The 17210-nt window shown below is 38.4% G+C and overlaps 1 protein-coding gene across 2 annotated transcripts in view; it reads left to right on the top strand.

Moving 5' to 3' along the window:
* LOC131050967 (28 kDa ribonucleoprotein, chloroplastic) overlaps positions 1 to 15531 on the top strand; it is a 75943-nt gene extending 60412 nt beyond the window's left edge. Inside the window, exons 5-6 of one of the 2 annotated variants that reach the window (XM_057985290.2) lie at positions 14542 to 14784; positions 15081 to 15531. In XM_057985290.2, coding sequence (XP_057841273.2) covers positions 14542 to 14784; positions 15081 to 15137 — 300 coding nt within the window. In that variant the 3' untranslated portion in view covers positions 15138 to 15531. Of the gene's footprint in view, positions 1 to 14484; positions 14785 to 15080 lie in introns of both variants that reach the window. The other variant, XM_057985289.2, reaches the window with a different exon arrangement.
* The last annotated feature ends 1679 nt before the right edge of the window (positions 15532 to 17210 follow it).

Here is a 17210-nt window from a genome sequence, read left to right as displayed (position 1 = left end):
TTATGGTGTTGATCTTGTTACTACTCTATCATATCCACTTATTGTGGAGTGATAATTCCACCTTCGGTGGGTGATCCACCTCATGTGGAATATTTTATTGTTTCTCCTACCTACCACACCTATTTCCTACCTACCCTTGTTTCTTATTGAGCCACATGTCATGTTTGTGTGCTCACATATCCATATAGCCTTGCCTATATAAGCAGGCTCATCTACATTGAACAACGCGTAATGATCCAGTTGATCAGTATTTTCTTGATAGAATACAGTTTATTTCTATCATCTATTTTGTTCTCTCTTATTTGTGCTTTCCATTGCCTCTAGATCTTGGCAAAATCTCACAATGCGAGATTAGTTAATATAATATCTCTTCCAAGTAGCGGCATGAAGAGCGAAACAAAGTATCAATCCTCTCCATAGCCCTCTAACATAATCTTGCAACAATATCAATACAAAAACTAGCATAAATTTTATGGATTCTCATTTTGCAGTTGTTTGTGGCAAGATAAACAATTCTAGTAAAACAAGATTCTTTGTAGTCTAGATAGTTCAGTGTTCGTCTTGATGAGGCATAAGTGACTCTTTTTTTTTTTTAATGTGTGTGCATATGCATGAGAAGTTGGAATTATAAAAATATTCAAAGATTAAAGATATTAAATTTCCATAGTCCTATTGGTGTTTGTTTTATCATCTACCAAACATTAGAATAAGATACCCGAAGGTATTCTATCCTCTCTTGAAAAATCACTACTGATTCCAAGGTCTTTATGTGCGAACAAGCGACTTTAGTGAAATAGCTTTTTGGGTAGTGTATGCTGAAAATCTCAAGGGGGACTTACGTTGACAACTGTTTATTGAACTGCTGGACTTAAACGGATTTAGCAATTTTAGGCTCTTTAATTTTTGGGGATTTTTTGGGATTTAGACTTTCAAAAAGGAGAAAAGAGATAGGGTTTGAGAAGGCTAATCTAATCCTACGAACTCTGGAGATGGTATCAATTGGGTGCTCTCGGGAAACCAAACTTTGCTTCGCCACACTAAGGACAACTACACAAAGCCGGTGCAATCTTCAATGGGTTGTGCTTATGATCGAGATATTGGGATGCACAGAGGATGGGCTCAGACTAACTTTGCACGGTGAAATGGAAATCATCCATTCACCAAAAGTTTGAGCGGAGATACTGTTAATACATGATAGCCTCGGTAAGATAAATGATTGAATGAGAGATAAACGAAGTCTCTCATTCAATCATCTATCTCATCGATAGACTATGAAAAGACTCCAGTTATCTTATATACACATTAGATTATGATCATGATTCAGCTATTATATATTATGAACATGATACACGATCTAACTATAATCGTATCCTTCGATTCATAAATATAATCTTGCATGAAAAACCGGGTTCTTAACTAACACCGATTAACATCAGTTACTAAACATAGTGCACAGGACACCGATTGGTATCGGGTCTAACACACTGATTGGTATCGTGCGTATTGTTAATGCTAAACACACCGATTGGTATCGTGCGTATTGTTAATGCTAAACACACCGATTGGTATAGGTCTTAATGTCAAATGCTCTCACACCGATTGGTATCGGGTTTGACGGTAAATACTTACCCACTGATTAAGTATCGGGTTCAATGATTAAATGAATACACACCGATTATCAGTTTGAAGAGGCACGATCAAGTAATATCTTGATCGGTCATGATCGGTCAAGGTATTGCTTGATCGCCTATGTTTGCATATATATATCAATCGATGAAATGAAGGAAGATCATCGAAATTGATAAATGTTCTTTCTCCATCTGCAATATACCAGACAATAATCAGATTCATTGTATTAAGAAATAATACATATAAGAAAGAAAAGATAACCTTGAATATAACTTGCATCTTAAATTGAAAATTGAATAACATTTACATGGTATCAGAGCTAAGTTAAATCGAACCTGAGGCTATTCAATTTTGTGGAAAATTCAAGACAAGCATATATTCAACATCACATTTCTTCTAATGGCTAGCGCTATCAGATTCGAAGATAGACTCGGAGGAGGTGATGACTTCTCAGCATGGAAGTTCAGAATTCAGATGATTCTAAAAGAAAATAAAGTCGAATCATTTGTAAAAACTGAAACTGTAGAACCTGAGACTGAACGTGACAAAACAACTTGGATAGAGGGAAATGAAAAGGCCATCAAAATCTTAGTTGATGGGGTGAGAAATAATATCATGCCCATCATAAGGAAACATGCAACGGCCTACAACATGTTCAAAGCATTTGAAGATGCATTTGAGATATCCAATGCTAGTAGAACCTTGGCTTTAAAGAGATAGATAAATCATATTGCTATGATCAAAGGGGAGTCAGTCAATGCCTACTTCATGCAGATATCAGCCCTAAGGGATGAACTAGCAACCCTTGGATATGAGATCCAAAGCAAAGAATTAACACTCATTGCTCTAGATGGGTTTACTAGTATATGGGAAACATTCGTCCAAGGCATCAGTGCAAGGGATGAATTTCCTAAGTTTGATAGGCTAAAGGCAGACTGTCTCCAAGAAGAATCAAGGTTAAATAAGAAAGGGATCAAACAAAAGAATATAGATGAAGATCTTCAAGTCTTCAAGTCCTAAATACAAACTCCAACAAGAAAAGCAAGCAAAAACAATTTAGGAAGAGGAACGGTAGTCATGGCAAGAACATCTTCAAGAAGGATCTTTCACAGATTCAATGTTACAAATGTGACAAATTTGGGCACTATGTTGCCAAATGTCCAGAAAGAGCCAAACAACAAGCCACATTTGCCAAAGCAGGAAAATCTAAAAGGGAAGATGACTTCGAGAAGTATGTACTCTACTCAGCACTTACAAACCAAGCATCAAACAAGGTTAACTCCTGGGTGATCGATAGTGGCTCATCCAGACACATTACAAGGTTTAGAGAAGTGCTAGACTCCATGATAGAGGAGAATGATGAGGAAGTGACTATCGGAGATGATTCCACACATCCAGTTAGAGGAGTTGGAACCTGCACCATCAAACTAAAGTCAGGCGTATCATTACAACTTAAAGGAGTACTATATGTCCCAGGCATCAAGAGAAACCTAGTCTCCATATCAGCACTAGAGGATAATGGGTACAAAGTGACCTTCATGGACAACAAGGTGTTGGCTTGGCCAAAGAATTCATCTATCAAGAAAGCTAAAACCATTGGTCAAAGACAAGGCTACTTATATGAGCTGTGCACAGAGCTCAACCTAGCTCTAATCCATGAAACTACAAATGCTAATGAAGTTTGGCATAGAAGACTAGGTCACCTGAATTTTAGAGCTTTATCATCAATGGGAAACTTTGTCACAGGCCTACCTAAGTTAAAGCAATATCATTCAAGGGCATGCAAGGGATGTGCACTAGGTAAAAATGCTAAAGGTGTTTTTCAAAGTAGTACTAGGAAAACAAGCAAAGTTCTAGAGTTAGTGCATTTTGATGTATGTGGACCTATGTCTGTACCTTCTTTAGGGGGATTTTTGTATTATGTAATATTTGTTGACAACTACTCTAGGAAAACTTGGATCTACTTTCTGAAATGTAAAGAATCAGAAGAGATCCTTAATAGGTTTAAGGAATTTAAATCACTAACAGAAAACTACTCAGGAAATAAAATCAAAACCTTAAGAACTGACAATGGGAGGGAATACACCTCAGATTTGTTTAAAGACTTTTGTAAAAATGCTGGGATTAAGAGGGAGCTTACTATACCCTATAACCCTCAACAAAATGGGGTAGCTGAGAGGAAAAATAGGACAATTGTAGAAGCTGCCAAAGCCATGATTCTTGATCAGAATCTAAATACCAATCTTTGGGCAGACGCAACAAGCACTGCTGTATATATACAAAATAGATGTCCTCACTCCCATCTTGAAGCTAAAACCCCTGAGGAAGTATTTACTAAAACAAAGCCAGATATCAGCCACCTTAGAATATTTGGGTGTCCTGTCTATATTCATGTACCTAAGGAGAAAAGATTAAAATTAGAGCCTTCTGGAAAAAGGGGAATACTTGTAGGATATAGTGAAACCTCCAAGGCCTACAGAATCTATATTCCCGGTCAGAGGAATATTGAACTAAGTAGGGATGTAATCTTTGAAGAAGACTTAGCCTTCAAAAAAGCCCAAAGCTCAATAAAACTTGAAGTCTATATCCCCACCCCTAGAATAGAGGAAGACTTTGCTCCTGAGCTTCAGAGGGAGAGTCTTGAGGAAAATGTAGGTGAAACTCAAAACCCACCTAGAGAAAACCTCAAGAAAAGACCACTATGGGCCACCAAAACTGTAGAAGAAGCTCAAAAGTATGTTGCTCCTTCAGGAACCTTTAGAGAAAGTAAAAGGCCCAACAAACTCGCCAACTACGTCGCTCTCATGAATGATCTCTCAAAAGAAAAACCTACTAATCTATCAGATGCACTTAAAAATCAAGTATGGAAGAATGCCATGTCTGAGGAATACCAATCCATTATGAAAAATGATGTTTGGGAGATTGTCCCCAAGCCAGCTGGGAAATCTGTTGTCACCTCCAAATGGCTCTTCAAAATCAAACACGCTGCAGATGGCAGCATTGAGAAACACAAGGCTAGATTTGTAGCCAGAGGGTTCTCTCAAAAGGAAGGAATTGATTATGAGGAAACATTTGCACCTGTAGCCAGATACACCTCAGTAAGAGCGGTCTTAGCCATTGCAACATCAAAGGGATGGAAAGTTCATCAGATGGATGTTAAGAAAACATTCCTTAATGGTGAGATCTCAGAAGAAGTATACCTAGAGCAACTTGAAGGGTTTGAGATTCATGATACAGAGTCTCATGTGTGTAGACTCAAGAAAACTCTCTATGGGCTTAAACAGGCTCCCAGGGCTTGGTATGAAAGAATTGATACTTATCTCTCAAAACTAGGTTTCTCCAAGAATGATGCAGATCCTAACCTCTACTATAAGCAAAACAAAGGTGATATGTTGATATTGATTTTATATGTTGATGATTTGTTAATCACAGGAGAAGATCACCTCATAGATTAGTGTAAGAAAGACCTTGCTAAAGAATTTGATATGAAGGACTTGGGACTCCTTCATTACTTCCTAGGTTTGGAAGTATGGCAAAATTCTGATGGCATTATACTAAACCAAGGTAAATATACCTTGGACATTTTGAAGAGATTTGGAATGCTAAACTGCAGACCCATGACCTCTCCAATGGAAACAAACCTTCATAAACTTAAGGAAGCAGCAGCAGAATCACAACCCTCAGATCCTACTCTATATAGGCAAATGATTGGGTCCCTGATGTATCTTGTAAATACAAGACCAAATATCTGTTATGCAGTTAATGCCTTGAGTCAGTTTATGTGTGAACCAAAGGAAATACACCTGGTAGCAGTAAAACATATCATGAGATATCTACAAGGTACCCTAAAACTTGATCTCAAATATGAGAGAGTTGAACTAGACCTACACGGATTCATAGATTCAGATTGGGCTGGAAGTGTAACTGACAGGAAAAGCACCTCAGGGTGCTGTTTCAGTTTAGGTTCAGCCATAATATCCTGGATCAGCAAAAAACAGTCATCAGTAGCACAAAGTTCCATTGAGGCCGAATACATTGCAGCCTCCATGGTTGCTCGAGAGGCAGTATGGCTTAGGAAGCTGCTTGTGGGGTTATTCGGTGAACCAATGAAGCCTACAGTTATTTATTGCGACAACCAAAGTTGTATAAAACTTTCAGTGAATCCGGTGTTTCATGACAGATCCAAACATATTGAGATTCCATATCATTATGTACGAGACATGGTAGATAGGAATGTGATCCAGTTGGAATACATTTGTACAGGAGATCAGACAACAAATATTCTTACCAAACCACTTTCAAGGGTGAAAGTTGAGCGCTTTAGAAAAGGTCTTGGTATGATTGAAATGTAATTTGCTTTGTACTTCGATGCTTATTAAGATGTTTTATGTGCAAACTTTTTTGTCATGTTAGGACTTTTATGGGTTTAAACCCCCTGTGTTCATGTCTAAGAGGTGATGATCTCTCAGATAATGAACACATGTATGTAGACATTATAAGGTGACGATCTTGTGATGTTCAAACCAATTATCATGTTGGATCTCTGGTATGCCATGGATGTGCCATGATTGTGTTGTGGTAAAACATTTTAAATAAAATGTTAGTGCACATACCGCAACTTGAATAAGTAGAGAATTTAACTATTTTCTTGTACTTATTTCTAAAGTATTGCGTGTTTAGGCAATACTGATATCACGCGCTTAAGTGATATCTTGTCATCACAAGTTGATGTGATGAACGTTTGTATCACATGTTTAGGTGATACTTCATGTCATGTGCTTACGTGATGTGATTTCCTGTATCAGATGATTAATGGTACTTCATGTCACATGTTTAGGTGATATGATCTTCTAGAGAGTCAGATTACGTAAGGAATACTGACCATCATTAGAAATGTGATATTAGATATGTTTTCTTCCATTTATCTTCCCTAGTTAAGAGGGAGTGTTAATACATGATAGCCTCAGTAAGATAAATGATTGAATGAGAGATAAATGAAGTCTCTCATTCAATCATCTATCTCATCGATAGACTATGATAAGACTCCAGTTATCTTATATACACATTAGATTATGATCATGATTCAGCTATTATATATTATGAACATGATACATGATCTAACTATAATCGTATCCTTCGATTCATAAATATAATCTTGCATGAACAATCGAGTTCTTAACTAACACCGATTAACATCAGTTACTGAACATAGTGCACAGGACACCGATTGGTATCGGGTCTAACACACCGATTGGTATCGTGCGTATTGTTAATGCTAAACAGATCGATTGGTATTGGTCTTAATGTCAAATGCTCTCGCACCGATTGGTATCGGGTTTGACGGTAAATACTTACCCACCGATTAAGTATCGGATTCAATGATTAAATGAATACACACCGATTATCAGTTTGAAGAGGCACGATCAAGTAATATCTTGATCGGTCATGTCTAATAGACATGACTGGTCAAGGTATTGCTTGATCGCCTATGTTTGCATATATATATCGATCGGTGAAATGAAGGAAGATCATTGAAATTGATAAATGTTCTTTCTCCATCTGCAACATACCAGACAATAATCAGATTCATTGTATTAAGAAATAATACATATAAGAAAGAAAAGATAACCTTGAATATAACTTGCATCTTAAATTGAAAATTGAATAACATTTACAGATACACCATCAATTAACACGTATCAAATCCTTCATTCAAATTAACAACAATGGAAGCAAATCTAGATTAATTTTAACTAAGTGTTGAGGAAATTGAAACCATGCAAATCATTCAAACAATAGGGATTACAAAGCCTTAAGAGAAAGCGCACATGCAATATATTATCTGAAAATGACCTTACCCAACAATATGTCAGAAACCTCACACTCTCCTAATGAGAGGAGGTAGCCTTATATAGTTTTCAGAAAATAAATGAACGACCAAGATCAAACAGTGATCGAGGGCCCAGATTAAAAGCTACAAACCCTAATTAGGGTTTCCCAAAACTCTACCAGCTTGAATGAATAAGAAAGTGACATGTGGCACAACTGCTAATCTCTTTGAGGTGAATGTCCAGTTTCCTCTTTCGCGGATTCGATGTACTTGGACACAATAAGCCTGACCTCCTCCATGGTGACACTTGGCAAGTTGCCAATCTGGAAGTCGATGATGTCCACATCATCGGTACATGTTGCGAGGATGCTTTCCCACTCAACTGCTCGAGCAAGAAAGTTCTCATCGATGAAGAGAAAATGGGTAATCTTTGAAAGATCGCCCTTGTCAATCATCCCCGAGTCTTTGAAGAAGCTCGACTGAATCCTGGCTCTCAGGTTCTCTGCCTACAAATGCTTCTCCCTTATACTCTCTTTCTTCCAGATCTCTGATGCTACATGAAACACCTTACTCAAAATATCCCTAACACTCTCCTCTGTTTCAAAGCACTTAGTCTCGGATTTCTTCAAAACTTTAATCCGAGTGACCAAAGCATAATACCAGGTGTTGAAGTCATACCTATCCCCAGCCTGTATTACACCTGCAGCCACCAAACTTCTCTTCGACAAGCCTCAGATTTCCTTCAGGTGCGGAAGTATTTCATCCTGAATTTCCTCCACGACTTCCCAATTTGCAACTAGGTCCTGGATATGGCTAACCAATTAAGAGGCAGATTCATGTGCTGATACTAAGTTTTCCACAAATATATCAGCTCGTGCTGAAGCATCTGAAATCCACTCTTTGGTCTGTGTGAATGTGCCCTTCATATCCTCGTAATCTTTCATTGACTCCTGCTGAAGAGGCTATGGAGGGGTGACCGGTATCTCATGGTTGAGTGGCCTGGTAAGATGGAGAACAAACTTCCTCCATTGCTGGTTTTCTTCCTCAACCTTCTTTCTCTTCTCTCTCTCCTGAGCTAAACTCGCCTTGAGGGCGTTACAAGAGTCATCGAAGTACTGGACTTCTTGGTCTTGGGTAGGCTTACCCAACTCTATAGTGGTGATCTTATAATATTCTGGGGCAACATTATCCCTAGTTTTTCTTTCCTTTGGCATCGCTATTTGAACTGTCCTGAATCCTGCACTGTCTCTTTGAATCAAAGAGAACTTTCTGGCTGACTTGGGTGGCTTGACTCTGACTGGCTCATTTACCTTCTCTAGAAATGCTGCTGTGATCTCTTCAGAATGGGCTTCCTTAAGTACCTTAGCCCTTATCCTTTCCCTCAGCCAATCAGGAATAGTTGACTTCTCTACGGTATTCTGATCAAACCCATCATTTGCCCTTCCTAGTTCAGTAACTATACCATCCAAGAAGACTAATGGAGATGCAGGCGTTTCAATTTCTATAGCTGTATCTAGAATTTGCTCTCTGTCCGGACTTTGGACAACTACTTTCATTACTTCCTCAATCGAAGGAGAAGGCACTCTCACTCCCTTATCAACCATACACATGTCCATCTCCTGCTCCTCAACTGCATTCTGATCAGGCACGGCAGATGCGGCATTCACGATGGAATGACCTCCGCTGGATTCCCGTCTCTCCCCTAGAACCTTCTTTCCTATGGCCTTTCCGGAGCTTCCAACTAACTCCTTCCTCTTTCGTGACCCAACACTCTCTAGATTCCGAGCATTGCCTGCAGAGATACAAGGGTTGGAGGATAGAGAGTCATCTACTCCCATCAAGTCATAGGTCAGGGTCACACCTTTAGTCTTCTGTGGTTTCGTCCTTTCAAAGGTCCACCATTTATAATATTCGACAACTGACCTCATGAGGTCTGCCAAATCTGATTTCTCTCCCTCTGACCTATCTATCAAGGCTAGTGTTTCATTCTTCATCTTTTCAAAGCCTGGCTGCTGAAGCTTAAGGTTGTCTTCTACTTGGTCAGCAACTCTAAACACCTCCGTTGCTCTTACCAGGCTCAAGGGAATCCTTGACCAAAATCTCTTCTTGACCTCGAAACTATTGGTTGCGTTAGCCCAATAATCTTCTAAATCAACTCTATGCTCAAATGTCATCCCTTCGATCCTTTTTATTTTGTGGAACGGATCAAAATTCTTCCTCGCCTTGTACTGATAAAAGGGGTACCAAGCCAGCTCCTTCTCAGCAGTGGCAACAACTTGTGACGACGGACATGTTTTCAGTCCATTCCCAATCATGAGAGAAAAGGTTCTTGCCTTCTTTTGCTTATCTCTTTGAATTGCCATATACCCCTCCAATTGCCTCACAACTTCGAGCAATACAACTCGGATGGTAGGATAAGCTGGAAGCTTGTAGGGAGATCCAGTGAACCCCTGAATTCTAACGTAAGTGAACTTTGGGTATTGGATATACCAATATCCAAATCTACTGATGAAGTCCATAGACTCTAGGGAGAGTTTCTGATGCAGTCCACCTTGCAACGTCTGTGTGATGTGCATGAGAAATGTGTCATTTACCCTTTTAAAATGGGACTTTTCTTCCATGTGCAGCTGAGGGTAACAATCATAGATTGGAAACTGGTTTTCTTTGTTTCCCACTTCCCCTTTGCAAGTAAGACCTCTATATCTGTAGGTTCTAGCCAGGGAATAAAATAGGTATGAACTCATGAAGAAGGTCCTATTTGCCTCCAGGTTCTTCAGTTGGCTATCCAAGTTGTCACTTATCATCTGAGCCTAGTCTATCATCTTCACTCCATTCATTATTTCATTAATAAAATAATACATCCAGGGCTCAAATGGAGCATCTTGAGGATTCCCCATTATCCTGTTCAACAGGATGATCATATCTCCGATATCTTCCTTGAAGTATGCTCTCACCAAGCTCTTCCTCTGAAGTTTGGAGGCACCCTTCCTAGGTTTGTCCAGCCAGGAATGATTGACAATGGCGTCATACTCCTCCAAGTGGTCTTGATACATGCGATCAACTTCATCTTTGGTCACATACACGACATTGTGATACTCCGGAATTCTGAAGGCTTACCTGATGGCCTCATCACTGATGTTCGCCAATATTCTTCCATCGGGTGCAACAATATCCCTATTGGCGGGGTTGTAATGCCTAGCACATTCAGCTACTAATTCAGTGCATTGCATGGTGGGAAGAAAACCAGCAGCATGCACGATGCCACTCTTCATCATCTTTTGTGCGATTGTGGTAGGCACAAGGTTGTCCAGACCAAACATCCGTTTCTTGAACTCCCTCAGATTGATGTGCCCGAGGTTAGTGTCGCTAACATTCTTCCACTTTGAAGTCATCCTTGACTCAGGAGGAGCGTCTTTGTCCACTTGAAATTTCATAGTGCCTAGAATCTGCAATTGGACAATGAAGCTTAAGTTAGAAATTAATTCGTGAATTGAAGAAAATAGGGGCTGCGAATGGCTAAGTGTTTGAAGATTTCATTTCATTTTCATACTTGGCCAAAAAAATGGATTCTCGTATATAAATTCTTCAATCTTAAGGATGACTGTGATCACAATCCAACACTACGTGTTATAACTTCAAAACTCTCTTTTACTTAGTCAATAGAATGATTTTCCTTTACTAAGAATTCAAATAAATCCACTAAAAATCATTTTCAATGAGACTGAAAAACTCAGGAAATGCACAAATCTGCATCGTAAATTCAACTTCACCTTCGAATAGATTGAAATAAGGCTGGAAATTTCTCAGAAAACTTAGAAAGATTTAACAATTCTTCCTTATACCAGCTGGCTTCACTCCAAAATCCATGAATCCTTTGTCAAGAAGCTTGTCCAACTGCAAGCAATATCAAAATTTTCTCTAGATGAACTCCAATCTGCAAACACTTCTTTATGCTCTCCTTAGCTAAAGAAGTTCGAACTTCTTGATGTAAGAATGAAGTTACAAATGATGCATTTGTAATGAAGTTGAATTCCTAATTAAAAACATGCAAAAATCATCCAACTCATGTTTCTAAATCTAACTCAAATCTTGGGAAAGTGTTGTCATCTTCTTTAGTTCGAAAATCCTTTACTTGTGCAAGTTTCTAAATTGTTTTTAGTTTATTAATTCGAACTAGGCTCATAAAATAGTATCTTCCAAAAAGTTTCTAATTTGGAAGTCAGTCTGAAAATCATAAATATCTTCTTTTGCATTTTAATCTTGAGTTTCCATTTTGATCTCCTAACTCGCTGATCTTTGAAAATCTCAATTTCCAACTTTCTAAATTGATTAAGTGTTCGGTTTTTTTGGAAGATTTGATGACATCACTCACATTCTTGTTGACTTTATTTGACTTCCAAGAGTAGGGTGGAGTTTTAAGTGCTCAACTTCATACTTGGGCGGACTTTTGGAAGGACTCCAACATGTTTATTTGTCTTCAATTCCAAGTTTGGGCAGACTTTTAGAGGCTCTCTTCATGGGCGGCCTTTCTCCTTCTCACTATGTATGGCGGACTTTTATGACTCCACCATCTTCTTTGACATCAAACTTGGGCGGACTTTTCATTACCTTTTCAAGGCATAGGGCAGAGTTTTGAATGTCTTCAACATAATTAGCACCTTGGGCGGACTTTTGATGCATCTCCTAGGGTGGACTCTTGAAGGTCTCCTTAGGGGGAGTTTAGGAAGGACACCAAGGAGGGCGGAGTTTTGAGCTCCTTCTTCTTGGCCTCTTTAACATTCATGGCGGACTTTTGTTATGACTACCAAGGCGGAGTTTTGAGACCACTATCAAGGCATAGGGCAGACTTTTCTACTACCTCTACATGGCGGACTTTGGACATTCCCCATGATAGGGCAGACTTTTGGGCTTACTCTTCAACTTCATGGCGGACTTTTGGGAGATCACCATCATCTTGCTTAGATAGAGCGGAGTTTCATAGACATCATGGCTCTTTGCCAGGGCAGACTTTTGGAAGGCCACCAAGATAGGGTGGAGTTTTGAGCATCTCCTAGGGCGGACTTTTGAACATCCCTCCATGGCGGACTTTGAATGACCTCCAATCATGGCGGACTTTGAAGGCTTCTCAAGGCATGGTGGACTTTAGAGTGACCTCAACCAGGGCGGACTTTTGGAAGGTCTCCTTGAGCGGACCTTAGGCACCTCTCCAACATGGCGGACCTTGATGCTACCTCCAACATGGTGGACTTTTGTGTGACCTCAACAAGGCCTAGGGCGGAGTTTTGAAGGTCTTCCTTGGGCGGACTTTGGTACTCCCTCTTCAAGGCGAACCTCTCCATTGCTAGCATCTTGGGCGGACTTTGATGCCCTTCCTTTGCATGGCGGAGTTTTGAGTGTTGGCCATCAACATAGGGCGGAGTTTTGAAGGTCTCTCTTCATGGCCTCTTCAACATGGCGAACTATCTATTACCTGCTATAACACTCAACATCATCCATTAGCCAGACTAAGAAAAATTTTGGAAAATTTCAAAATTTCACAATTTAATCAAATTTAACCAGATTAACTTGAAATTTGAAATCCATACTCAAGCAGACCATCTGAAGCATCATGACCCCTAAAATGTAGGAAAATGGCTTTTTAGGTCAAAACTTGGAAATTTTGGATCTTGGTCAAAGCAGGTCAGTGGTATCAGTGCAAACCCTAGGTCCCCATTCTGAAAAAGCAAAAAGAAGACATCCCTAAAAATTAGGGAAAACTTTTTAAAAATAGCCATATCGGGGATTGGGCTAAAAATGCCAAAAATTAAACTTCCTAAAAAATAGGAAAAAGCAAAAAAGAAACTTTCTAAAAATAGGAAGCTGTTCAAATTCATCCAAATCAATTGCAATTTTCGTCTTTTGGCCTTTCTAGGCACTTTGACGGTGTCCTGACTCTAGAATCACTTCGTTTGCAAAAACTAACTTTCAATCTCTAGGACTTTGAACTACTTAAAATTGAGCAAGGCTTGACAAAACTGAATCGGAAGGCCACGGGACACTAACAAAAACCCTAGAAAGCAGGAAAAGAGAGGGCCCCCATTTGCAATGGGGCGATGTGTGAAAAAGGTCACAACAAGTACCTAATATAGATCTTGAATATTTATGGATTTGACTTTTTCCATCAACATTTCTCTTCTCTTGCACTCTACATCCTGATGATGGATAATGGAGCGTGATCTGAAAATGTTGGTGGAAAAAGGTTTCAGCAGTCAAATCCACAAATATTCAAGATCTAATATCTCAAGATTGTTTGCCCCTATCTTGTATTTCCCTAAGGTTTGTGCATATTCCCTGAGATTGTCTCACACTTGGTTAGTAGTTTTTGACCTCTCTACTGTTAAAAAATATAAGTTTTTTTTGTTTGGCTAATGACACAGTTAGCATTTTTTGAAAATTGAATCATTCAGAGTAGCAGCACGAAGAGTGAAACAAAGGAAGCATCAACCTTCTCTGTGGCTCTCGAATACAATCTTGTATAAATATAAATACAGCAACTAGTATAAATTTTATGCACTCTTGTTTTGCAGTTCTTTCTGTTGCAAGTTAAATGATTCTAATAAAGCAAGAAAGATTATTTAGAGCCTAGTCGGAGTTCATTGTTCGTCTTGATGAGGCACAAGTGAATCTTTATACTTTTTTGGTTTGTTTGTGTGCATATGCATTAGAACTTGTAATTTTAAAAATATTTTGAGATTGTTTGCCCCCATCCCGTATTTTCCTAAGGTTTGTGTACTTTCCCCGAGATTGTCTCACACTCACTTTAGTAATTTTGACTTCTTCTCCATTTTCTCAGAAATTAACTTTTTCGTTTTTTTGGCTAATGGCATGATAAGCATTGTTTGAAAATTTAAGCACTTGCATGCATGAAGGCTTTTGGAGTTTAGAAAAAAACTGTAAGCATGCTATAAAACTAGGGTGCACTTAAATTTTTCTTATGTTCTAGGAGACATGTCCTTGTGATTTATTTTTGAATTTCTGGATCACAGAATATCAGGGAAAGTGATGAAGGCCAGAACATTCTAATAAAACCTGCATATGTGCAGGAAGACAATAGATCTGATACATCAATGGCGCTCCTTACAGAAACTCCATACCGAGTATACGTGGGTAATCTTTCCAATTCAGCCAGTGCTAAATCTCTTGAAGAATTGTTTGGTCAATATGGGAATGTGCTGGATGCAAGAGTCCTTTTTCAACGCAAACCAGGAAGCCCTCGTGTCTTTGGATTTGTTGCCTATTCGTCACAAACTGAAGTTGAATCTGCAATTACTGCTTTAAATGGGAAGGTAGTTTTCCATACCCCTAATTTGGACTCATGGATAAGAAAGGAATAAATAATTTCCTAAATTTGGAGAAACAGAGTGATGTTAAAGACATTGAAAAATATAACTTGCTGTTGTCCTGTGAATTTGTCGATTATTGTTGTCTTAGATTTCTTAACTGTCTTCATATTGTGCACTTCAATCTAACTATTATAGCAATTCTGTCATCGATTTGTCTTTTCCTAGAAGTTTATAATGTGCAAGTTGTGATAAAAATATGAACTTTTTTCTTATATAAAGTTCCTGTTCATGTGTTCTAGGAATTTCTTAAGAGAGCGTTAGTGGTGCAAGAAGCCAAAGTGAAGAACCAAGCATGACCATATCAACAGAATTGCAAGAACCAGAATGTCTGAACATAAATGTTTTGGTTATAAGGAATGTCACTAACCAGGATCTATACAAGATCGCCTTATTTCAGTTATCGGTTTTCAGTCCTTGTAACTATCGTACATGTTTCAGGATTGTATCAAGTTGACTATAATGTGTCAAATATCTTCTTTTGTTTACAATATTTTTCCTCAGGAATTTCCATAGCAAGGGTAAACAGCCTTGAAACATAAGGTGACAAAAGAAAATTTTGGTTTATCCAGTGGTAAAATATTTCTGGTAGACCATCAAGCGAATCCACCAGAGCTCATGCAAGTTGGCTCTTTCATAATTCAACTTGTGCCATTTATAAATTTATATTCATTTAATTTCTTGCTTTGGCCATATGAATTTTATAAACTTTCTCGTGGGATTTAATTTCTTGAAGGTTCCCATTTTGAACCAATCAAGTTTAATGGCTGTCATTCTGCGTGATTGTATTCCCTGGTTTGCAGTGTAAGGTTACAAAAGTAAATCTTGGTGAGTGCAGTGGTCAAATATTTTCAGTAGCCTACTTGGGGGATCTACCAGAGTTCTTGCAAGATGTCTGCACTCCATTCAGCTTGTGCCATCTATCTTTTTACTTTCAGCTATCCAATTTCAACTTACTTTTGTGATTAAGTTTCATAAGGTTCTTATTATCAAACTATCAAGAGTTATGACTCCTTATTTCCAATATTGTATTCCGTGGTTCGGGCCATTGAATTTGCTTGATACTTGCAGATTCTGTGAGAAACTCGAAAGGAGATTATTATTGTTGTATAGATAATCATTATTCTTTGAGACCCTAGTAAGATATTGATGCAGGAGCATCATTTAATTTTATCCTCAGTTTGCATTAAATGTTGTGATAGGTTTTAAATTACACGTTTGGAGGTATCTAGTTAGGTTTGAAATTTGAATAAATAAGAAGTCACAAATTTCAAAATTTGGTGTGTAACTCAGACCCAAGAACCTAATCAAGGGTTTTAATGAATATTGGTGAACTATGGTTTGTAAGGGCGTGGGGTAGATAGTTAGGGATGATATAACACTTTCAAAAACATTGGAACAAGTTAGTTTTGATGATCTTTTGAAGAGAAAGCGACTTCTTTGTTGCAGTTAGGCTGGCAGGGTGTGAATAAGGGTTTAGGCCTACATTTTTGCAAAATAAATGACATATGAATAATTGTTGTCTAATCTTCTTGTGTGTGGAGCATTATTAGTTGGTTTTTCATCATTCTCGAGGTGAAATGAACTAATTTCAATCATTAACTAGAGAATTTCAGTTATTCATTCAAAACAGAGTTGTTCTAGTGCATTTTTTTGGTACTTTTTGATTGATAGACTGTGAATTTCAAGTTTTATATGAAATATTAAAAACTTCAATTGGTACTTGGAGATGTCAAGGATTAGTACAAACCTAATGCACTTGGTTAGGGCCCTTGAAACTAAAAAATTAACCATGAAATCAATTTTTCACCTTCGTTGCCCTATCCAAACCCTACATAGGGTTTAGCGAGAAATTTGGAGTTTTGGGGGTTAAACGCTGTCAACTTTATAGATCAAACTGATAACAACATGCAGAAATGAAACAATAAACACACATAACACAACAATACCGTAGGAAAACCTCCCTCTTAAAATTAGTAGCAGTCTTACAACTTTTGCTTCAACACTTGAAGCATAATATAATCAGCAGATGATAATCCAAGTTAGGGCACACACTAGGGCAGACTTATTTGAGGTATACTTGCTGTAGGTGACTCAATAATCTGATTGTAGACCATTCACTTGATCTTGCAGCCCTTAGAACAAGTTCGCTGACCTTGTAGATGAAGCTGACAACCCTAGGAGTTTGCTATCCTTGTGGATGAATTCGCCAGCCCTAAAGGAAGTTTGCCAACCCTAGATGGAAGTTTGCTAGCCCTAGATAATATCTAGGATGAATTCGCTGCACAAGATAACTGATTCACTGATCAATAGCAGAGGTAGTTCGCTGATGTGTGAATGAGATTGATTACTGAATGAAAAATGTATTATTG

Source organism: Cryptomeria japonica, chromosome 11 (assembly GCF_030272615.1).
Source record: "Cryptomeria japonica chromosome 11, Sugi_1.0, whole genome shotgun sequence".
NCBI lineage: Eukaryota > Viridiplantae > Streptophyta > Pinopsida > Cupressales > Cupressaceae > Cryptomeria > Cryptomeria japonica.
This window is presented reverse-complemented; position numbering and strand designations above follow the sequence as displayed.